The sequence below is a fragment of the Oncorhynchus mykiss genome, chromosome 10 (assembly GCF_057628025.1).
Source record: "Oncorhynchus mykiss isolate SJ-2025 chromosome 10, ASM5762802v1, whole genome shotgun sequence".
Taxonomy (NCBI): domain Eukaryota; kingdom Metazoa; phylum Chordata; class Actinopteri; order Salmoniformes; family Salmonidae; genus Oncorhynchus; species Oncorhynchus mykiss.
This window is the reverse complement of record NC_143031.1, coordinates 33,223,726-33,248,788: the sequence shown is the minus strand read 5'-3', so window position 1 is coordinate 33,248,788 and position 25,063 is coordinate 33,223,726. Positions and strand designations below refer to the sequence as shown.

The following is a 25,063-nucleotide window of genomic DNA, read 5'->3' as shown; positions in this document are numbered from 1 at the left end:
AGTGCACCCAGATACATGATATTGTCAGGGTTTCCACAAAACCAAGAAGCAGGACCAGTAAGTTAACCAATCAAATGTGTTTTTTAAAGCCCTTTTTTACATCAGCAGTTGTCACAAAGTGCTTTACGGTTACCTGGCCTAGACCCCAAAGAACAAGCAAAGCCAAGCGAAAGCACAGTGGTCAGGAAAAACTCCCTAGAAGGAAAGAACCTACTGTAGGAAGAAACCTAGAGAGGAACTCTGCTCAGAGGGGTGGCCTATCTAGCTCTCTAATGGGAACAAAACATTGATTTTAAGACATTAAAGGCATTCTTACCTCATCCTTTGCATGGAAAATATAGTCATTGCCATCATTTTTCCTGTTGGAGAAGAAAGCAGAGAGACATTGTTACTGGAAGTACCAAGAGTATCCTCTGGTCACTCAAATGTTTTAAGGTGAAGAAAATTATTATATGCTAAAATAAGGAATAAGGTGGAGTAAAAAAATATCCTCTTCATCAAGCCATACTTGATAACGAAGACATTTTTCTTCTTCTTGTATCCTATGGTGCTATCACATATACAGACGCTCAGGTCGAGTGGGGTTTCTTCATTGTAAGGTGTGGTGGTGCTCTTGGCGTCCTTGTAGAAAGTGATCCCTCCCTTTGACAACACGCAATACAAATTCACCCAGGACTTACTGCAAAACAAGAACAGCTTGTTGGGCAACAGCTTATGCACGTTTCTACTTTCTTCCAAAGTGAACTCATAGTGTGTCAATATGTGTGTCACAGTGTGTCAATAGAGTACTGTATATACACATATTCTGTAGTGATCTAGCTACATTAACATTTTAACCTTTGTCTGCGTGGTGTGTGGTGTGTGGTGTGTGTAACTGTGAGTAGGTGGACGCCCACCTGCTGGGACTCTTCTGGTGCCCCTCAAAGTCGTGTTTGCGGTACAGGAAGCCTTCATTATGGGCAGTGTGTGAGGGTGGCAGAAGTTGTGCCGGGCTCTGGGCCGGAGCCGAGCGAGAGCGTCGCTTCTCCTCAGGCTCTTTGGGGCGGGGTCTCCTGCGGGGTTTGGGGCGGTCTCGGGCTCGCGGGCGCTCGTAGGTCACGGGTGCTGAGAGGCTGCTGGTGGGGCGGTACATCTCCCCTCGAGCCTGGAACAGACAGGAGAGAGGTAATCCAAAAAGCAGGCCTGTGTGGCCTAACAAACGATCTTCATTATACAAAAACAAAATACAAAATACTGTTAAATACTGTACATGTAAAATAACTTACTTGTGCTGCCTCTCTCTCCTGGGCCTGCTCCACAATCTCAGCCATGGTGGTGGCTCTCTTCTCTCTGCAATGACACAGTTTCTGCCATGAGTCACCCAAACGGGGAATATAATCAATACTCTACCTTCCAAATCAATGGTTTTGGATCATGGTGGACAGTGCTGACCAGACAAATTGTAATAACTGTTTTTGTAATGACCTTGTTAAATTTCCACAAACAAACAGCACTGTGAAGAACTGCTGAGGTTATGACCAGGCAGTCCTGGACTCACATTGAGCGCTTGTCGGAGCCTTCCTTGGCTGACTCCATGTCGCTGGAGTCGTCCTGCCTCGGTGTCCTCGCCTTCCCACTGCCCTCCTGCTCGCTGGACGACTGCCTCTCCAGGCGTCGCCTATAGCGCTCCTGGCGCACAATCATTGGCAGCTCGTTGAGGCGCGCCTGAATCTCCTGTTCGCTGGAGGTCTGCCGACCCAGCTTGTACTCCCTCTCCCGCCGCAGGTGGTCCATCTGGGGGTCGGAGCGGCTGCCGCGAGGGTCCCTCTGGAGCCTGCCGTGGAGGAGATCCAGGCCAGACTCCGGCCCGATCATGTCCACCATGGGGATGTCCCCAAACTGTTCCCTCTGCGCCCTGCTGGCCTCCAGGAGGGGGTTGACAGCTTTGTGCATGTGGTTGATCCTGGGCTGCATGCAGTCAGCTTTCAGATGCTGCCACGCATATGCCATTTTGGGGTCCATGACCCCACCACTTTGAGGCAGATAGCTAGAACTACCCATACCCCCAACACTTTGCGCAAGGTAGCCTGAACTACCTATACTCCCACTACCTTGGTGCTGTGCAAGGTAGCCAGTACTTCCCATACCCCCACTACTTTGATTTTTCCCAAGGTAGCCTGAGCTACCAATCCCAACACTGTTTTGATTTTGTGCAAGGTAGCCTGAGCTACCCATACCACCACTACTTTGATTTTGCGGCAAGTAGCCTGAACTACCTATACCCGCACTACTTTGATTTTGCGGCAGGTAGCCTGAACTACACATACCCCCACTACTTTGATTTTGCGGCAGGTAGCCTGGACTACCCATACCCCCACTACTTTGATTTTGAGGCAGGTAGCCTGGACTACCCATAACCCCACTACTTTGATTTTGCGGCAGGTAGCCTGGACTACACATACCCCCAATACTTTGATTTTTTGGCAGGTAGCCTGGACTACCCATACCCCCACTACTTTGATTTTGTGGCTGGTAGCCTGGACTACCCATACTCCCACTACTTAGATTTTGCGGCAAGTAGCCTGGACTACCCATACTCCCACTGCTTTGATTTTGAGGTAGGTAGCCTGGACCACACATACCTCCACTACTTTGGTTTTGAGGTAGGTAGCCTGGACTAACCATACCCCCACTGTTTTGATGGTTCAGTCCAAGGTAGCCAGAACTATCCACTGGCGGGGAGCCAGTCTGATGGTTCCCTCCAAGGTAACTAGAGCTGCTGTCCACTCCTCCACTGCCTGGATGGTTCAGTCCAGGGTAGTTGGAACTCTCCAATCCCCCGCTGCTGCTCTGATTGTCCAGTCCATGGTAACCAGAGCCATTTATGACAGGAGCATAGCTGGCTATGGTAGAACCCAACCTTTGGGCTGCAGAGGAGGCAGAGGCAGACATCTCCAGACTGGTCTGCTTGGGCCTGGGCTCAATATGCACCTGGACCGTCTGTCTCAGCAGAGTTGAGGTAGCAAGAGGAATGGTCGGAGTAAGACAGGATGATGGGAACATCCTCCGACTGGAGAGTGGCATTGGGGAAGGCTTGCTGCTCTGTTCTTCTCTCAGCTTCTCTGCCTGAGAGGAGAGATTTAAGTGAACTGCAACCTCAAATGTAATAGTAAAACAACTAGCAAGTTTACTGCACATATACTGCAAAGACTTGTCTTATAAATTATTGAATCAAATATCTAATTAAACCCTTGTTTAACAAAATCCTAATGGATATGTTAGACAACAGTCATAAGTAAATACTTAAGTAGACTGTCTGTATCTATCTAAAGAAAGGCTTACATTGGAGAGCTGTCTCAGTGAGCTGAAGCGCTCCTTCCAGGTGGCTGCAGCATTGCGGAAGGCCTCGTGGCGGAGGATGAGTTGCTCCACCTCATCAGTCTGGACCTGGGCGTCTCCTCCAGCCCCCCCAGCCACCCTAGAGGAGGAGCTGGAGCTAATCAGGGGCTCCTTGGCCTTCAGCCAGGCCTCCGCCTTCACCGTCTCCTGGGCATACTGGAACTGATCCTTCTCTGAAGGAAAGAAGACGAGATAGGCATGCTTAACCCCATATTCCTTATTATAACAAAGTTTTTGAACATTCACAAACCTCATATACTGTACACATTTATGCTGCATGGGCATGAATGGGTCTTCCATTGACATAAATTAATGATTTACATGAAAGTCTGAGTTTGGCGTGGTTATCTCAACTCTGAATCGGCTAGGTCTTGTGTTGATGTTGTATCAGATGTATTTGATGGCTGTACTGTTCTGTAAAGTGTAACCTACACATTTATAAAATATGTTTCTTCAGGTCCCCTGTGGGACAGTTGAGCTAATGTAGGCTAATGCGATTAGCATGAGGTTGTAAGTAACAAGAACATTTCCCAGGACATAGACATATCTGATATAACTCCACTGTCCAATTTACAGTAGCTATTATAGTGAAATAATACCATGCTATTGTTTGAGGAGAGGGCACAGTTTTGAACATGAAAAGTTATTAATAAACAAATTAGGCACATTTGGGCAGTCTTGATACAACATTTTGAACAGAAATGCAATGGTTCATTGAATCAGTCTAAAACCTTGCACATACACTGCTAAATTGCACCTGGGCTGGTACAAAAAAATACAAAAATATTGTTGGTTTTTTCTTTGTATTGTCTTTTACAATATCTATTGTGTTATATTCTCCTACATTCCTGACACATTTCCACAACCTTCAAAGTGTTTCTTTTCAAATGGTACCAAGAAAATGCATATCCTTGCTTCAGGGCCTGAGCTTACAGGCAGTTAGATTTGGGCTTGTCATTTTAGGCAAAATTTTAAATAATAAAAAAGGGGCGGATCTATTTTAATGGTTCTATTTTGAACCATAATGACTCATCTTTTAGGGATAATTAAAATGTAGGGGTGGTGGCTCATTTGAATATTTTGGTGCTTTGTTTGCGCTAAGCTCTTTCTGTGCAACCATGAGTGAGAATGTCATTCCAGTTTATCTAATCTGTTGCGTTATGTCATGTCTTACGTCAATGCTTGTTAAATATGACTATGGCCAGTTATGGTGTCTTGTGACTAAATCAGTGGTTCCTAATTCTTTCCTTAGGGTCCGCCAGCTGTTCTATAGCTAGCAAATGTGATTCAACTTGTTAATTAACACATTAATAATACCAATGGAATAGCACTGCTATTTGCAGAGTTAGCTCCAGGTAAATGCACTGATTATTTGTAGAACCTTAGGAAATTACCTTATGAGCATGGTTATTTATAGAAACTTCAAAAAATTGTTCTATATAGCACCAAAAAGGGTCCATTATGGTAACAAGCCAAATAACCCGTAGTTGGTACTATATAGAACTATTTATTTTAGTGTGTAGTCTAGTCACGTTGAAACTATTGTTGAAGCCCACACACAAACATAAATATTCATAGTGAAAGCCATGTTGTTCACAAAAACCATGCAGCGTGAAGATGCCTGCTCTGAGGCACAATCTAAAACCAGTACTCTCGAGCACAAGCCCTTCCATCCTTCCATATAAAGAATTCTGCAGTGCTGCCTGAAAGCTGTTTGTGCTCCCTCCACGGCGCCTGCCAGTGTAGTGAGTCACTCACTGCGCTGTAGCTTCTCCTGCTGTTTGTCCCATCTCTCAGAGAGATCCTTCTGCTTAGCCAGGAGCGCATCCAACTTCTCCTTTATCTGTGTCAAGAGGGAGAGAGAGAGACGGTTGGGGAGCGTTCAAGATCACAACAAATGGAATGCAACGACAATGTATTAAAACATTTGAAGTCAGTCTTGACAGGGAATTATATTCATCATCATGTGAGGTTTAAGTGATACACCTCCATTGAAGACAAACCTACACAATATTCATTGCTCTTTTCAGTTATTCATTTTTTGCAGTTTTGCAGCAGGTTTTAACTAACACAGCATGAGTGAATTGTGGTTTTGCTGCATACAGTGTGATGTGAAGTGTGGTTTTGCTGCCTAACCAGCTTGCACATTTGGTTCCTTGGAAGTTGTAGGAACGTATGATTTTAGTTTCACATTAGTTGTGGGAACGAAGCCATAAGTTTCCAGACCGGTAAAACAGAATGCTTTTAAAACATTCTGAGAACAGAAGTGAACGTTTTGCCTGTTCTGGAAACATTTATGTTTAGGTTGCAGGGAGGTTCTGAAAATGTTTTACTTTGGTTCCTTAAGTTTTCCTGGGAGGTTATATTAACGCTTTGAGAACGTTTTTAATAACTTCCTTAAAACTTTCACTGAATGTTTTAATAAGACTTTTAATAACACTGCTAGCTTATTTTGGGTTAACATTTTTGAACTCCAAGAACAGATAAGACACATGGAAATTCATTTACTTATCCTTTAATCATGCGAACACATTTATTTGTTTTGTTCCACGGCATCAAGTGAGATTCAAACCAATAATCTTCTGTTCTCTATCCATGGAATTAGTTCATTGCGCCACCAGGATAGAGCTAGCATAACATGTTTTTTGTTGTTGTTATTGTTGTTGTGTTTTACACCCTTTTTCTCACAACTTTCATGATACACATTTGCGATCCAATTACTCCCCTAACCTGGACAACGCTGGGCCAAGTGTGCGCTGCCCTATTTGACTCCCGGTCATGGCCGGTTGTGACACAGCCTGGGATGCACAGCGATGTAGTGCCTTAGGCTACTGCGCCACTTGGAAGGCTGTGCAATGTTTTTTTTTACCGTCTACTCAAACAGGGTGCAGCCAACACACCTGAACACACTTAATAAAGATGCACTATGGAGTTACACATTACAGCTTTAACGTGACAGAGTTTTATCGATGCTTAAAACAGAATGTATATGTTTTTATCTAACATTCTTAGAACTTCATCTGAGCATTACTAACATTTTCTTGTGGTTTTTATGTAAAGTTTTCTTAACGTTCTTGAGAACATGACTTTAATTAGAATCATGATGAAACCGGTAGGAAACGTTATGCTGAAGTACTGAAATTCCCACAAAAGAAAGTTGTTCTCTGAACTATTTGAGAACATTTCCAATGTCAAACCAGTTGGAGAACGTTCCATTACCAAACTGTAAATTAAATGTAACCATGTTTGAACTTTTAGGAAATATTCTGTTAAAATAATGAAATACCAAGAAAATATATATTTTTTGTCAAGTTCCTTAAATGTGCTGAGAATGTTCCAAAGCCAAGCAACTATCCTGCACCATTCCCTGAAAGTTGTGGGATGGTTGCATGCAACAACAAAAAAACATAGGACAACCACGCTGTCACCAAGCTCTACGAAACATATGGTTCTCAGAACATTTTGTGCTAGGTGGGTACAGTGCGTAATGAGGTTTTGATACATAAAGTGTGATGTGAAGTGTGGTTTGGATCCATACAGTGTGATGTGTGGTTTTGCTGCATACAGATTCAGTGTAATGTGGTTTTGCTGTATACTTATGTAGGTGAGGTTATATGTGATGCTGACCTCCTCGGAGGCTGGGTTGCCTGCGGCCAGCAGGATCTTTCCCAGCTCCACACATTGCTGTATTGTCTTCCTACGGCCATCCATCTTGGCTTTCAGCTCACCATGCTGTTTCATCATCACCTCTGCAGAAGACGAGTCCCTGGCGGAAGCCACCCCATAGGACAGCGTCAGACAGGAGGAAAGCACAAAATGCAAATGTCAGAAAAGAAGAGTGAAGAGAGGGACCTATTACCATTTTCCCTATATTATACTTTCCAGTATGGTTCTAGCAACTGTAGATACATACTGTAACCAGGCCTGCAAAGTACAGGTCGGCTCAGCTCAGCTAGTGTGAAAAGAGTATGTGTGAAATGTTAGCCAGGTGCTTGACTAGTGAGTTCTGACAAACCAGCTAAAGAAAGTAGAGTTAAATATGTGATGTATCCTAAAATATAAATGAGGACTACTTAAATATTCTAAACAAAAACAACATCTATTTCCCTCATTTCCCACAACCAAATTAAACTGAATGGCAGATATTAAAAGAAATTAGGTCAAGGTGACAAAGCATTTTATTTTTAAACAAAGTAAAGCTTTATTGCATAACATGAATGGGTCTATCTACAGTATGTGCAAGCCAAGAATGTATTAGCTCAACTAGGGGTGCTTGAAAAGGTTACAAAAATAGAAGATAACATACATATACTGAACAAAATATATAAAAAGCAACATGTAAAGTGTTGGTCCCATGTTTCATGAGCTGAAATAAAAGATGCCAGAAATGTTCCATATGAACAAAAAGCTTATTTTTGTGCACAAATGTGTTTATGTCCCTGTTAGTGAGCATTTCTCCTTTGCCAAGATAATCCATCCACCTGACAGCTGTGGCATATCAAGAAGCTGATTAAACAGCATGATCATTACAAAAGTGCACCTTGTGCTGGGGACAATAAAAGTCCACTCTAAAATGTACAGTTTTATCACACAACACAATGCCAGAGATGTCTCAAGTTTTGAGGGAGCGTGCAATTGGCATGCTGACTGCAGGAATGTCCACCAGAGCTGTGCCAGATAATTTCACGTCAATTTCTCTACTATAAGCCTCCAATGTAATTTTTGAGAATTTGGCAGTACTTCCAACTGGCCTCCCAAACACAGTCCATGTGTAACCACACCAGCCCAGGACCTCCACATCCGGCTTCCTCACCTGCGGGATGGTCTGAGACCAGCCACCCGGAGAGCTGAGGAGTATATCTGTCTGTAATAAAGCCCTTTGCAGGGAAAAACTCATTCTGATTGGCTGGGCCTGGCTCCAAAGTGGGTGGGCCTATGCCCTCCTAGGCACAACCATGGCTGCGCCCAAGCCTAGTCATGTGAAATCCATAGATTAGTGCCTAATTCATTTTTTTCAATTGACTGATTTCCTTATATGAACTGTAACTCGTTGACATTTTTGCATGTTGCTTTTATATTTTTGTTTGGTATATACATTACAGATGCATTTCCTTTTTATCCTTAAACTAAGAAGAGCCGATTTATCAAGTCAAGTATCAGAGTTATGAGATTATCAAAATGGCTGACAATTAGCATTTAGTTCAGGTTAGGAGACTTTCCATTACTTACCTGGGGTCGTCCCCTCCAATCTGTCCCATGATGCCCTCCATCCACATGAGCTGCTCGCGCACCACCGAGAAGAACTGCACCTTGTCTGTCACCGAGGTGACCTGCACACGACTGGCCTCACAGGAAACCAGTAACTCCTTCCATGCTGACATCACTTCCTGCTCTTTGCTCATGATGGCCTCAGCCTTCTCTCCGGCATAGATGGTCCTCAGCTGGGCCGCATTTTCCTGCAGTTGCCTTACCTGGAATACACCATAGGACATGCCTCTGTATAGGACATGCCTCTCTAGGACATGCCTCCTTCAAATCATCAACTAATCATGGTTGGTCTTCAGTTTAGAATACAACCAGGTTAATCAGGTGTGCTAGCTAGGGTTGAGGCAAAAGTATGACTCCAGTCATACGGTACACAATATCTTTCATCTTTGCCACTTTGTCCATATTGGTATTCTATTTACTGCGCTATGTATCTTGGGGTTAACATCTGTAACATCCTCATGCCCTCCAGGAGCATTACTTATTTGAGTGAATGGTGTTAGAGGAGAGCCAAAGTGCATTGACGGTCCTCTAAGGTCAGAGGGGGACATTTCACCAAATAACCTCGTCTACACTCACTTGTGGACCCCAGGAAGAGTAGCTGCTGCTATCACAACAGCTAATGGTGATCCTAATCAAATACCAATACCTGTGAGACGAGCAGCTGGAGGGCGTGCTCGAAGGAGAGCATGAGCCTCTGCAGGGTGGCAGGGTTGGCGATGCTGGCTTGGCACGCCCTCACCTCTGGCAACTGCCTCATCTTCCCCGCAGTCTGAGCCAAGACCTGCAGCACAGCACAACACAGGACAGACACAAATACAACACCCGGGATATTCACAAATCTAAGTGTCTACACTGTCTACTAGCACCTCCAACCACTATCATGTTTGATGTAATCTAATATATATCCAGCCGAACCGTACTAGTGTTTCTCCCACCATTGTACAGGCAGGTCAGGTCTCCCTACCTAGCTATGTTTCCCTCTGCTTATTGAAAATAATCTTGGGGAACCTAGAAAATAATCTTGGAGAAACACTGAGCTGTACCTCTTTGCAGTCGGTGAAGAACTTGTGCAGCTGGTGTGATGCTGCCAGCATCTGTCTTCGGGTCTCCATGAGCTCCAGTAGGTCGGCCCATGACTCGTTCAGTCCGTCCTTCCACTCAGCTATGGTGGCCGCGTCCGTGTGGCCACAGTCTATCATCTCATTCACCATCTTATTCACCTGCTCCATCCTCTGCTGGCCTATGCTGTTGGTCTCTGAGCAGAACTTGGTGAATTTTTCCTGTAGCATCTGTGAGAGAGAGAGGCCAGAATAAGCTTGGGACCATAGTTATAGAGGTCAGGTATCGTATTTCACATTTCTATTTCATTTGTCATTTCTATTGCACTTTATTTTGTGTCATTCAGTTGTGTTTTCATGGTGCATTTTGTTGAAACACTCAAATGCTCACAACAATTATGTTTACTGAATAAACACATGACAATGTAATTCGCCATGGACTGATTGTGACCATCCATCGTCAATTGATTGATTGATTAATTGCCTGATTGATTGATAGACTGACCGTGACATGCTCCAGGTCTTCACCCAGCTCAGTGGAGCTGGCAACGGCCTCCCTCTCAGTGATCCACTTCTCTAACTCCTCCACCTCTCTGTTGAGCTGGTACATCCAGTACTGCTGCTCCAGCTTGGTCTTCCTGTGCTCCACCATGTCCTTCAGAGACACATACAGACGGTCTATGTGGGACTGCTGCTTGGTGATCCCCTCACTGTCAAAGAGAGAGAGGGGGGATATTGAGAGGGAAACTGACACAGTAGACAGTAAAATAACGGATCATTCACTGAAATGTAGTAGCCGATACAAACTGAGGCCGTTTTATTTTCTGTGTGGTCTATGGTAAAATTCCACCTGTGAATTAGCTGTTGTTTGTGGGTATGAGTTGGAGTATCATTGAAGGATGTGTTTAGATGTAGTTTGAGCCTGGGTGTGACTGTCAGTGTGTCTGCCCGTGCCTATCTGGGTGCCCCAGCTCAAGCTGTCGCTGACACTGCTGGGAGAGCATGCCCACTGTCTCAGCGTAGTTCTCCACTGTCGCCTCCAAGGCCAGGTGCTCCTTCAGCAGCTGCAGGGTGCTCTCCTCGTCCTACACAACAGTGACCTCATATTAGGGACAAAATCCAAACCATCAACCAGACATGTACATTTTTTGTAAAAAAAAAAAAACAGGCACATTAGGCAAATCATGGTAAAGATCCTCCGGGAGCACTGTGGACTACTAACCAACGGGCCAGTCTCATTCCCACCCTGCCAGTTCAATCTCATGATACCATGCCTCCCATGCGTACCGTGCCCTTCTCCTCATTGATGAGGTGCAGTTTCTGGCCTGCCAGCCAGGACTCCACCTTGGCTGCCTCGCTGTAGTACTGCTGGGCCAGCAGCACCACATCCAGCATCACAGACCTCTTCTCCGCCTCCAGCCTCAGCACCTCCCACACCTGACGCACATGCCCCGCCCCCTCACGCACAAAGTCAACCTCAGGGGTCCGCAGAGAGGCGATGATCCCCGCCCGGTCCAACACCTCCTCCACCCGTGCTTGGCGCCCCTGCAGATCCCTCTGCAGTGTCTGACGGGCCAATAAGAACCAGGGGTCATGTTTAGCTGGGTAAAAATGCCTCGAAACAGAGTGAAATTGGGAGGCATTATCTGAATTTGTCCAATAAGAGCTCACATTTTCGCTTTCCTTTCTAAAAATGTATGGCGGTGTGTCCTGTTGTGTGGGGACTGTAGTTAGGTCTGAGATGAGCAGGGATAGTCATTGAGTTTATACTGTGCTATGAAGAGATAGTGTTGTGTGCTCATATAGAGGTCATCTGTCTCTCACCTGGTTGATCTTGACATGCTGCTGAACACTCTGCAGGTTGTTGCCGTAATCATTAGAGGAGGCCAGAGGAAGCCGCTCCTGGATCCACAGCTATAACAAATCAGCAAATTGTGGTCAGAGACCGTCTGTACATACCTATCTCATTGAGAGGAGACCCTGATGGTTTAATTGATAAAGGATGGGAGACAGCGTCAACCTTTGACCACAGAACATAATAACTATTTAGAAAAGCATATTAGAGACCTTAAGTGGCTATAGGACAGAAAATAACAGAATAGATGGAGAGAGAGAGCGAGGGAAATATGCCACGGAGAGAGGGAAGTATATTTTGCATGTGGAGGCGTTATGTACAGTACCAGTCAAACGTTTAGACACACCTACTCATTCAAGGATTTTTCTTTATTTTTTACATTGTAGAATAATAGTGAAGACATCAAAACTATGAAATAACACATATGGAATCATGTAGTAACCAAAAAAGTGTTCAAATCAAAATATATTTTATATTTGAGATTCTTCATATTTGAGATTCTTCAAAGTAGCCAATCTTTGCCTTGATGACAGCTTTGCACACTTTTGGCATTCTCTCAACCAGCTTCACCTGGAATGCTTTTCCAACAGTCTTGAAGGAGTTCCCACATATGCTGGGCACTTGTTGGCTGCTTTTCCTTCACTCTTTGGTCAAACTCATCCCAAACCATCTCAATTGGGTTGAGATGAGCTGTTCTTGCCATAATATGGACTGGATCTTTTACCACATAGGGCTATCTTTTGTATACCACCCCTGCCTTGTCACAACACAACTGATTTGCTCAAACACATTTAGAAGGAAATAAATTCCACAAATGAACTTTTAACAAGACACACCTGTTAATTGAAATGTATTCCAGGTGACTACCTCATGAAGATGGTTGAGAGAATGCCAAGAGTGTGCAAAGCTGTCATCAAGGCAAAGGGTGGCTACTTTGAAGAATCTCAAACATAAAATATGTTTTGATTTGTTTAACACATTTTTGGTTAATACATGATTCCATATGTGTTATTTCATAGTTTTGATGTCTTCACTATTATTCTACAAAGTAGAAAATAGTAAAAAAATTAAGAAAAACCCTTGAATGAGTAGGTGTGTCCAAACTTTTGACTCGTACAGAATGCATTTAAAAAATTGTCAAATAACTTAAATCAAATCAATCAACATAGGGAAAGAAAGGCTAGAGGCACCAGGGAGTAATGAAGTGTGTCAGTCACTCACTATCTCTTCCTCCAGGTCCTGAGCGACCTGGTGCATCTCTTTGGAGGCCAGCAGGATGCGTCGTCTCTCCTTCAGGGGCTCGATGAGGCGCACGATGCGGGTCTCCACTACGGCTGGCTGCTCGCCCCCTTCTCCCTCGCCACCCTTCACCAGGCTGCCTCGCTGGGGGAGGCACACCCCCTGGAGGGACCCTAGTTCCCCTACGTCCTTGTACAAGTTCCCCATCTGAGACTGAGGGAGGCCAGCCAGTGGGAAAGAGGAGGTCACGTTAGGAACAGATGATGAGAGACTGATGCCCAAACACACAGCACATGGGCTTGAACAGCACTTTGAGCTATTTTCTTGTGTGTGTTGTGCTTCAATGTAATGCATTGTAATGGATTAGCTGGCTTTAGGAACAAACTATGCGGTTCATTCTTTCATGTCGACAACCAGCCTAGTGTCTGATGGCAGGGAACGTGGCATGTAAAAGTCAACAACAACGGCTTCTATAGCATTAACAGACATTTGGATTGGAAATATTACATGAATTAATATAAAATGAGTTCAAATGTGTTGTCACAAAATAACTGCCATAGCAAAAATCATGAAAAGCAACCTATAACAGTAAATAGACACCTGAAATTTCTGCAGCTGCTCGTTGAAGGTGGGTAGGTGATGAGCCTGCTCCAGCTGGGGGGGCTGTTTCTCCAGGCCAGAGAGCTGGTGGTCCAGGTCTGAGTAGCTCTTCACCACCGGCTCTGGCTTGTTGTTCTCAAACAGAGCCCGGGCCTTGGCCTTGGTGGTGGTCTCCAGGTCCGTCCAGCACTCCCTGATCTCCTCCAGCTTCTGCTGCACCACCGAACGCAGCTCCGGCTTCTCATCGATCAGCTCCTGGCCCTCCTGAAGGCACATAGAGGGGAAGAGGAGAGAGAACAGTGGTTACATATTTACCCTACCAAAGTTATTTTCTTAGTTTAGCTTATCCTAAGTATGGCCACTTACATGGCCAACAATTTATTTAATTTGTATATAGTTAAATATAAGTTGAGGAAGTTCAGGTGACATGCTGTATTATCATATACCATTGTCGTAACTGTAAAGCTGCTCTGCTGCTGATACTGTGATAAACTCAAACTCATACGTTAAATCAAGCAATGAACAGTGATATTTCTCAACTGGGAGATGTAATGCTTCCCTCCAACATGTACACTAGTATAATGTCAGCTTTCCCTTGGAGGGATGTTACTCACTAGCTGTGCTGATTGTTTCCTCATTTAGTACAGTATGCTGAAAAATCTCTCAAATACAGGCTACACAATCTCCATACAATATGACTATTTTGATCAGTTCTTACTAACAAAGCAAAGTGTGAAATGTGCAAGATGACTGCAGCAGATTGAAGCACAGACAATGTTTCATGTCTCTCTGCCTATGCATAAGTGACTTGACCGTCCGTCATATCAAACTAATGTTTGTCATGGCCATTTCATTTGTTTTACTTAACCTTCATTTAACTAGGCTTGTCAGTTAAGAACAAATTCTTATTTTACAATGACGGCCTACCCCGGCCAAACCCTCCCCTAACCCGGACGACACTGGGCCAATTGTGCGTCGCCCTATGGGACTCCCGATCATGGCCGGTTGTGATTCAGCCTGGGCTTGAACCAGGGTCTGTAGTGAAACCTTTAGCACTGAGATGAAGTGCCTTAGACCGCTGCGTCACTCGGGAGCAGAGGTTGCACAAAGCTAGGACAATTTTTGCAATCAGGCTGATTTCAGGTTGCTTTCACATGAATTCCATGGAAATCATCTGTGTCTACACACAAGTCTACAGTGCCTCAATAAAAGGCTAGGGGTCCCAGAGATCCAAAGCATCATCTTTTGAAGACACCACAGAAAACCACAGCACTGTCTCTGTTTAAAGGTCATGACTCCTAACTAAAAGGTTGTTTCGGGAAAGGAAGACAAACACCCTTTGATTGACCACCAATGTTGTGTCCCCAAATGTCCCATATTCTTTTGTTCAAACTCTGGGCTATAACAAGTGTGTGGTTCATTTCTGATCTTCGTCTCTGAATCCATGTTAACTCATGAGCAAAGCCACAATAGCCCTGGTAATGCCAAAAGGCTGGTGCCTTGAATGGCTTTAACGCGCACAGAGACAGGTGTATAACAAAACCTAGCCCTGGGCTGACCTAAAAAAAAGAATGCATGGAAAGCCCTAATATACCCCTGGTCTGTCTGTCTAAGCACAACAGTTCCCTGCATTCACTTGAGGGTTTCTTCTTCTAAATCTTGGGCTTTGTGCATGATGTGAGCTGTACGAGGAGATAGATGTGGAGAGAGAGAGATCAAAGCTTTTCCTTCTCTGTCTGTCTGTCTGTCTGTCTGTCTGTCTGTCTGTCTGTCTGTCTGTCTGTCTGTCTGTCTGTCTGTCTGTCTGTCTGTCTGTCTGTCTGTCTGTGTGTGTGTATATATATATATATATATATACACACACACACACATCATATATATATGAGACTCTCTGTGGCTCCACTCCAGCTCTCCTGAAATAGATTCTGCATTGCACAGTCTCCTCCCATGCTCCGACTGAGAGGAACAGGAGGTGTTTCCTATGACAAGCGTTCATATCAGACGTTTCCTCATCATCTATAGTATCAAGGACCACTGAATGTCAGTCAGCCGTATGGAGCCATAGGAAATTGTGCAGTAATAATGACATACAGTCCTGTACTGTATACACACATAGTAAACCTTCATAACCATAAGTGCAGTAGAGACCTGCTTAGTGCAATGTTAGTTTTCAAGAAGAGAAGCCTGAATAAAATTGGTCCTTTATTCTAAATACCCTGCTAAATTAAAATAACGGGTGTGGCTATCAACTATACCTTGCAGGGACATACATAATAACCCAGAATATAACATATTTCTAGCTGGACCTATCCTTTGGCTTTCATAATGCAGTGCTGCATTCCTCCTCTTGGCACCGTCTCTATGCTTAACTGCTGCCAGCGCTCTATCCCTGGCTCTCTCTCTCCCACTCCCTCCCTCTCTCTCTCTTTTTCTCTGCCACTCTCTCCTCCTCGCATAATGCAGAGCCAGCAGAAAGCAGGCTAGATCTCTCTCCTCTCCCTTGGCTTCACTGACACACAGGGAGAGAGAAGGAAGAAGAGAAATCAGTGTGGGGGGAGGAGAGGAGATGGAGAGGAGAAAGGAGAAAGGAGGACAGAGAGAAAGAAGAAAAGAGGAGAGGGAGGTATGAGTGAGAGGAGAAAGAGGAAGAGAAAAGGAGAGGGGGGATGTGCAGGGCACACACACCTATGTAAATACATTGTATGCTGAGAAGCACAATAACAAACACATATGCACACGTATTCATAAAATACACAGACATAAAATACTGTACAAACACTCATGCACTATACAGTGCATTCGGAAAGTATTCAGACCACTGGACTTTTTCAACATTTTGTTACGTAACAGCCTTATTCTAAAATTGCTTAAATAGTTTATTTCCCCTCATCAATCTACACACAATACCCCACAATGACAAAGCAAAAACAGGTTTTAAGACATTTTTGCAAATGTACACAACCCCCCCCCCCCCCCCCCCCTAAAAAATTGCATTTACATAAGTATTTAAACCCTTTACTCAGTACTTTGTTGAAGCACCTTTGGAAGCGATTACAGCCTCGAGTCTTCTTGGGTATGATGCTACAAGCTTGGCAAACCTGTATTTGGGGAATTTCTCCCATTCTTCTCTGCAGATCCTCTCAAGCTCTGTCAGGTTGGATGGGGAGCGTAGCTGCACAGCTATTTTCAGGTCTCTTCAGAGATGTTCGATCGGATTCAAGTCCGGGCTCTGGCTTGGCTACTCAAGGACATTCACAGACTTGTCCCGAAGCCACTCCTATGTTGTCTTGGCTGTGTGCTTAGGGTCGCTGTCCTGTTGGAAGGTGAACCTTTGCCCCAGGCTGAGGTCCTGAGTGCTCTGGAGCAGGTTTTCATCAAGGATCTATTTGTACTTAACTCTGTTCATCTTTCCCTCGATCCCGACTAGTATCCCAGTCTCTGCCGCTGAAAAACATCCCCACAGCATAATGCTGCCGCCACCATGCTTCACCGTAGGAATGGTGTCAGGTTTCATCCAGAAGTGATGCTTGGCATTCAAGCCAAAAAATTCAATCTTGGTTTCATCAGACCAGTGAATCTTGCTTCTCGCGGTCTGAGAGTCCTTTAGGTGCCTTTTGGCAAACTCCAAGCAGGCTGTCATTTGCCTTTTACTGAGGAGTAGCATCTGTCTGGCCACTCTACCATAAAGGCCTGATTGGTGGAGTGCTGCAGAGATGGTTGTCCTTCTGGAAGGTTCTCCGATCTCTACAGAGGAACTCTGGAGCTCTGTCAGAGTGGCCATCAGGTTTTTGGTCACGTTCCTGACCAAGGAACGTGATTACTCTGTATAGCCGTGCGGCCACCTCAAGGAAGAGTCTTGGCAGTTCCAAACTACTTCCATTTAAGAATGATGGAGGCCACTATGTTCTTGGGGACCTTAAATGCGGCAGAAATGTTTTCCCCAGATCTATGGAGTATTGTGTGTAGACTGCTGAGGACTTTTTGTTATTTAATCCATTTTAGAGTAAGACAGTAACGTAACAAAATGTGGAAAAGGGGTCTGAATACTTTCAGAATGCACCGTACGTGTAGCCTATGAAAATCAATAGGCACTCACACTCTCTCAAACATGGCATTCACATGGATACACACACTCGTGCGTGCGCACACATACAGACACACACCCACAATGCCATCAGAGGCCTGGTTAGAATCATTTGCTGTTAATTACCCTATTGGCAGGTATATTGTGACGCTAAACTAATCCATGACATCACCATAACGATACTTTACATACAGCTAGCTAGGTGCAGCTACATGGTTTCTCAAGTGGGTGTGCAGATACATTCTAGCTACTACTCTGGGCAACCAAAACAACGTGTGACTGACGCAGTTCTAGATTCTGACTAAAAGGCTAGTGCATGGTTAATTTTTCGCTGGCAAAACCAACACCTTAAAAACAGCAACAACAGACCTCAACTATTATATGTTCACCAGACCGAATCCAAGGACATCAACTGGATGTGATGTGATCCTGTCGTATGCTTTTGTTTGACAGTATCAAGTGTTCCAGAGAGATAGGTGTTTTTGTGTTTACACAGTGTTTTTCTATGTTTACAGAGCATTTGACATTGGCAAAGCATTGCCACAAGGTCAGTCTTAAGTAAACCCCAGAGTCCTCTCTTTGTTACAGACAAGCATCCCCACGGGACTGAAGAGGCCTCTACTGAGACAGCCCCAATTCAGAGCTCTGAGCTCAGGCCCAGTCCCAGCTCAGAGCTCCAAGCTGGGACTCAGGCCCATCTGCTGAGTAAGTACTGAGGGAGAGCAGAGGAATTGGCCCGGGGCGGGAACCCTTCCAAAAGGACAGAGAGTTCTCAAATCGCAGCAGAACGCAGCATAATCTTTTCTCCCCGGTCTCTCAGGTAACGAGAGAGAGAGAGGAGGAAGGATAGGTGGGGGCCGATTAAGTGATGTTCTCGAGAGTAGCAAGACACGAGGGTCTCTGAAACACATCTTGCGTGGGGCTAGCATAGACATAGAGCCCTTCAGAAACCCCGCTAGGAAGCCTTGTGGATACAGTCACCACAGACAGAGGAGACATCTTCTGTGTCCATTCTTTTAATGTACTTTTGTACTGTATCTATCTGGTATCTGGTATGAAAGGTTATACAAATACGCTGATGATTCTGAAGCAGAGCAGGTATCCTTTTTCATTCCGTTTTCACTTTGAGCTAGCTGTCATTCTAGCTCAAGCGAGGGTCTCTCTGTGACACCAGTAGACATTTCACAGCCATTTGTAGATGTACTGTATGTACATAATGAACAATGCATACTTAATTGTAAGATGCTTTTATCCAAGATATCTATCACAGGTATTAAATGTATGTCACTAACATCGAATACTGATTATGACTGAGCTATTTTATGCATGTACATATTATACTGTATCTACTCTACCAACAGACACAACAGCACCATGTACATCCTCACTCCTAAAAATCAACCATTTGAGAACCATCTCCAATCCTTACTCTACAAGGCAAATAGGTTTGTCTGTTTTCCAAATATATGTATATCTAAACGTTCCATGACCTTGTGTCCTACTGAACATGGCCCTGGTCTTTCCAAAGATTTCTCAGTGTTGGAGAGATCGCGATTTACCAATGTTTGGTACTGCTGCTCTCTGACTACTTTTATTACTAGTTGGATTGATCGGTTATTTCATGCACTTATTATAATATAATCCAATTTCATTTTACAGCCACATCAAGAATAAACAAAGACATATGCTTATAAAAAGGCCTACTACCTGGACCCTCTAGAAAACCCATTTGCCTTTGACTGCAGGGCAGAACATTGAGCATCATTGAGCAGCATCAGGCTCATGAAGGGGGGCATACTATTGCATCGTACACTGCATGACACATTTCATGCATGGACAAGCAAGATGGCCATGTGAGCATTCAGATACGTATGGTATGGTGAGAGGCTCTCAAATCCTCAATAAGACATTCATTCATCACCTCACGTTTAATCTCTGCTATAACATATAACCTCTCAGTAATAATATATATTTAATATATATATATATATATATATATATCTAATAATATACATAATTATATATAATATATATATAATATATCATTTTGATTTACACTACCGGTCAAACATTTTAGAACACCTACTCATTCAATCTTATAACAATAGTGAAGATATCAAAACTATGAAATAACACATATGGAATCATCTACTAACCAAAAAAGTGTTAAACAAATGAAAATATATTTTATATTTGAGATTCTTCAAATAGCCACCCTTTGCCTTGATGACAGCTTTGCACACTCTTGGCATTCTCTCAACCAAGCTTCACCTGGAATGCTTTTCCAACAGTCTTGAATGAGTTCCCACATATGCTGAGCACTTGTTGGCTGCTTTTCCTTCACTCTGCGGTCCGACTCATCCCAAACCATCGGAGGATTGTGGAGGCCAGGTCATCTGATGCAGCACTCCATCAGTCTCCTTCTTGGTAAAATAGCCCTTACACAGTCTGGAGGTGTGTTGGGTCATTGTCCTGTTGAAAAACAAATGAGAGTCGCACTAAGCCCAAACCAGATGGGATGGCGTATCGCTGCAGAATGCTGTGGTAGCCATGCTGGTTAAGTGTGCCTTGAATTCTAAAAAAATCACAGACAGTGTCACCAGAAAAGCACCCCCACACCATAACACCTCCTCCTCCATACTTCACGGTGGGAAATACACATGCAGAGATCATCAGTTCACCCACACCGCATCTCACAAAGACGCAGTGGTTGGAACCAAAAATCTCAAATTTGGACTCCAGACCAAAGGACAGATTTCCACCCGTCTAATGTTCATTGCTCGTGTTTCTTGGCCCAAGCAAGCTCTTCTTATTATTGGTGTCCTTTAGTGGCGGTTTCTTTACAGCAATTCGACCATGAAGGCCTGATTCACACAGTCTCCACTGAACAGTTGTTGAGATGTGTCTGTTACTTGAACTCTGTGAAGCATTTATTTGGGCTGCAATCTGAGGAGCAGTTAACTGTAATGAACTTATCCTCTGCAGCAGAGGTAACTCTGGGTTTTCCTTTCCTGTGGCAGTCCTCATGCGAGCCAGTTTCATCATAGTGCTTGATGGTTTTTGCGACTGCACTTGAAGAAATGTTCAAAGTTCTTGACATTTTCTGTATTGACTGACCTTCATGTCTTAAAGTAATGATGGACTGTCGTTTCTCTTAGCACATTTGAGCTGTTCTTGCTGTAATATGGACTTGGTCTTTTACCATATAGGGCTATGTTCTGTATACCAGCTCTACCTTGTCACAACACAACAGATTGGCTCAAACGCATCAAGAAGTAAAGAAATTCCACATATCAACTTTTAAGAAGGCATACCTGTTAATTGAAATGCATTCCAGGTGACTCCCTCATGAAGCTGTTTAACACTTTCTTGGTTATTACATGTTCCATATGTGTTATTTCATAGTTTTGATGTCTTCAACATTATTCTACAATGTAGAAAATAGTAAAAATAAAGACAAACCCTTGAATGAGTAGGTATTCTAAAACCTTTTACTGGTACTGTATATAACATTTGTTATCAATAATCCCTTTTGATATAAAACTTCTGCATTTGTGATATATATCAACAAAGTCATTTTCATAAATTAGAGGTGTTTCAGTTTATCATGCCATAATACTCTATGAAATGTGAGAGCAAAAAGATAAATACCTTGCTTATGAGCTCGATGAAAAAATCATTTCAGTAAACTGCTACAATAACAAAACAGATTTACCGGAATAAATTAAATAATTGAAATGAAATCCATTGAAATGTCAATCGTGAAGGTATTCCAACTGAGGTTAAAATCACGTTCTTGCAGGAAAGCACAGGACATTGCAAAAGTCTTAGAAAATTAAAAAAGGTAAGAGTGCCCGGAAATGCATGAAAATAGCATATACTTCGATACAATTTTAAGGCTAAGACATCCAGCAGACATTTAAGGCTTTCAAAATGGTGTTACCCACAATAATTAGTTAGCTAGTTAGCTAGGTCCTATGTTGTTTTCACATCCAATATATTTTTATTTCATTTTTTTATTTTACCTTTATTTTAGCAAGGAGTCACCATTGAGACAAGCGTCTCTTTTTGAAGGGAGCCCTGAATATACAATTTCATGAAACAAAAAAAATGAATACAATATAAAACAAGTAAAATACAGCACGACACAAATTGCACTGACAAACATAGGAATCTCCAGAGTTAACCAACCCTATGAACGAGTTTGATAACTTGTCATTTTAAATCTTAATAGTGAAGTTAGGTAAGTCGGAAGCTTGTGGAGCAGGGCTTTGTAAACAAAAAGAGCGTAATGATGTGCTCTACGTGACTTCAAAGAGGTCCAACCAACCTTTTGGTAAAGAATACAGTGATGAGTATTAAAACTGTCTCCTGTGATAAAACAAAATGAACTATGAGAAACGGCATCCAGGGGTTTAAGAGTAGAGGCAGTTTCACTTTGATAAATAGCATCACCCTCATCAAGAACAGGTAGATAGGTTCACTGCACAATCTGCTTCCTGCTGACTAGAGAGAGACAAGATCAGTTTTGTAAAAAAAAGGCCCACTTTAAATCTTAGTTTCTTAACAAGCTCATCTGTATGTTTTTTTAAACAATAAGTCATTGTCAATCCAAATACCAAGTTATTTGTATGCAGTGACTTGTTCGATTACATTTATCTCTTGATATGCCTAAATAAACAATAGTGGTCAAGAGAGCATTCAAAAGGGCATGTGGGCTAGATAAGCTAATTCTCACAGTATAGCCTGGCCCTAAATTGACTTACTTGGGGTGAAGACTTTTACAAAATAAATGTTTCTACATCCAGTAGACCTTTTCCTGGAATGGGTAGACTTATTCTAAATCGAGCCTAGTCCCTGTAGATCTGAAAGGATTGTGTATGGCAATATTATGTCAATTGCCTCACCTGGCCTTCTGATTGGCTGAGTGCCTTAGGTTTATGGGCTAGGGGTTGATGTGGAATTCCGAGTTAAATCAACTAATTAAAACGTGGAGCACCCACATGAGCCTCCCACCAGGCTTCTCTGCAGCAGTGTGGTTGAAGAACACTTGGATCGGGGTCAGTAGGGCACACAGTAACACCAAGGCTTGTTCTTATTGGACAAGTTCAAGTAGTACCTCCCAGTTTCGAAAATATTCTCTCTATTGAACCCAACCCAGGTATGGGTTGTCTTCACTGATAAAACAGCACCAGAGAACTGGGATGTCAGCATTTACTGTAGGCCTCTCTAGTTACCATACAAACAATTGCATGTTGGACAGTACTACGCTATTAATACAGGCTTGTTGGGATATTCATAAAATAAGGCCAAGAATGGATTGTATGTTGACAATAGCACACAGGTTTGATAGATTGCCCACTAACTGTCATGATGTTCACGTTTCATACAATTATTGATAATACATATTTTGAGGAAGAAGCACACTGGTAAAATATAATCCAATGTTATGTAGCTATAGCATGGGCCGATGAAAAGGCAATGGGAAAAATACATTGCCCAGGGTTTACTGCTTCAGTTATGCAGAAAGCATAACAATGATTCCACATGTATAACCTTGAACTTGAAATTCAGGATGTCCTTAAGAGAAGCATATAACAATATTTGCTTACAGTTTACTCATGGCTGAGTAATCAAAACGGAGTAATGACAACCCCCCCCCCCCCCCTCCCCAATATGCCTAGTGTGTCTTGCCGCCGTGACCATCCCTTTTACACACGCACGCACGCACGCACACACACACACACACACACTATCCTCCCCAAGCACAAACCCTCTCTCAATCATGTGCTCACACTACCCTCCCCCTGCACCTTCCACTCACCTGATCTGTCTGACCTTCCCCCACCTCCCTTTCCCCTCTCCATTCACCTGTTCTCTCTGACTTCCCCCCACCAGCCTCTCCACTCACCTGCTCTCTCTGAACTCCCCCCACCAGCCTCTCCACTCACCTGCTCTCACTGACTTCCCTCCACCACCCTCTCCATTCACCTGCTCTCTCTGACCTCCTCCCACCAGCCTCTCCACTCACCTGCTCTCTCTGACCTCCTCCCACCACCCTCTCCATTCACCTGCTCTCTCTGACCTCCCCCCACCACCCTCTCCCCTCCCCTCTCCATCCACCTGCTCTCTCTGACCTCCCCCCACCACCCTCTCCCCTCCCCTCTCCATCCACCTGCTCTCTCTGACCTCCTCCCCCACCACCCTATCCCCTGCACTCTCCATTCACCTGCTCTCTCTGACCTCCCCCCACCACCTTCTCCCCTGCCCTTTCCACTCACCTGCTCTATCTTGGCCAGCCATTCTTTGTTGCGGGCCAGCTCGGCCATGAAGGCCTGGTGCTTCAGCCACTTCCTGTGAAGCTTCTGGGCCTCATCCCGCGCCGTGTCTCGTCCCGCACCCATAAGCATCTTTTCCTTTACCTGCTGTCCCCAATCACTCAGCTAGGGGAGACAAAAATAGCCACCATCAGGGGCCCGAGCCTGAGCCAGCCCCTCTTCCTCTCTTCTCTCCTCCTTTCCCACAGGACGTCCTGCCTATCTGCGTGGCTCCTCTACGCCAGAGACACCCACTCCACTCTGTAGGGTCCCGGGTACCTTCACTGTCACAACCCACCCCAACCCAGCCCCCTCCAGATGCCCTTTCTGGAGAAAAAAAATTAAGATAAGCACCTCAGCAGCAGCAGTAATGGTAGCTCAAGCCCTTCCGATTCGCTCGCCCCTGGGTCCTCATGCCATACTACTTCACGGCTCCTGCAGTCCTTCCTGGTGCTGCAGTGCCTGCTAGCCGGTCTCAGAGAAGGCAAAAACAACCAAGCAAATACAGGAAAAGAGCCAACAACCCAACAGAGCCGACAAAGAGCGTCACAAACATCCAACACTCCTTTTTCGTTTTTGGGGGATGTTTTTTCTTTCCTTGTCTCCTGAGCTCGATTAGAATCCAGTCGTTAATGAAGGTGATGATGATCTAGCATAACCAGCACGACTCCATCAGACAGGACAAACCTGAGGGTCCTGTGATCAGCATTGGCAATCTCGTACGGTCCGTGGTCCTGCCTAATGTTGCCGTAGTTGGGAGGAGGAAGAGGAGGATGAAGATGTGGAATGGGAGGAGCAGAGTGAATGGAGATGGATGCAGAGGCAGTGCAGTCAGAGGGGGGCAGATAACATAAGCTGTCCACTCTTGAAATGCACCGTTGCCACTGCTGCAGAGTAGAGATGTAGCTACTGTACGCACGGGGGTTGGGTTGTGTAAGACACTGCTACATTATATCCTCTTCCTAGTTCTCCTTCCTCAAGTCTCCACACAGATCAGACGTGGCTGGTGCATACTGCTGCAGTCCCTGCCTCTCAGCTACGCTCCGCTGTGTGAGAACGTGTGTGTGTGGTGTGTGTGTGTGCACGTATGTGTGCAATCACAACCAGCACTGCAGTGCCGGGGAAGAGGGAGGGAGGGAGGGAGGGAGGGAGGGAGGGAGGGAGGGAGGGAGGGAGGGAGGGAGGGAGGGAGGGAGGGAGGGAGGGAGGGAGGGAGGGAGGGAAAGCAAGGAGAAATGAAGAGGTAGAGGTAGAGAGATATAGC

At 44.3% G+C, this 25,063-nt stretch overlaps 1 protein-coding gene across 1 annotated transcript in view; it reads right to left on the bottom strand.

The window, feature by feature from the left end:
* The window catches only part of LOC110533671 (spectrin beta chain, non-erythrocytic 4), a 31,069-nt gene extending 6,006 nt beyond the window's left edge, over positions 1-25,063 (bottom strand). The window contains exons 1-18 of the mRNA XM_036990084.2: positions 23,764-25,063; positions 13,399-13,662; positions 12,781-13,011; positions 11,529-11,618; positions 10,992-11,270; positions 10,659-10,789; positions 10,210-10,414; positions 9,690-9,935; positions 9,293-9,427; positions 8,608-8,849; positions 7,006-7,144; positions 5,137-5,221; positions 3,322-3,551; positions 1,538-3,105; positions 1,266-1,329; positions 897-1,144; positions 509-679; positions 317-359 (exon numbers count right to left, since the gene is read on the bottom strand). Of these exons, the coding sequence (XP_036845979.2) occupies positions 317-359; positions 509-679; positions 897-1,144; positions 1,266-1,329; positions 1,538-3,105; positions 3,322-3,551; positions 5,137-5,221; positions 7,006-7,144; positions 8,608-8,849; positions 9,293-9,427; positions 9,690-9,935; positions 10,210-10,414; positions 10,659-10,789; positions 10,992-11,270; positions 11,529-11,618; positions 12,781-13,011; positions 13,399-13,662; positions 23,764-23,892 (4,500 nt within the window). The 5' untranslated portion in view covers positions 23,893-25,063. The remainder of the gene's footprint in view (positions 1-316; positions 360-508; positions 680-896; positions 1,145-1,265; positions 1,330-1,537; positions 3,106-3,321; positions 3,552-5,136; positions 5,222-7,005; positions 7,145-8,607; positions 8,850-9,292; positions 9,428-9,689; positions 9,936-10,209; positions 10,415-10,658; positions 10,790-10,991; positions 11,271-11,528; positions 11,619-12,780; positions 13,012-13,398; positions 13,663-23,763) is intronic.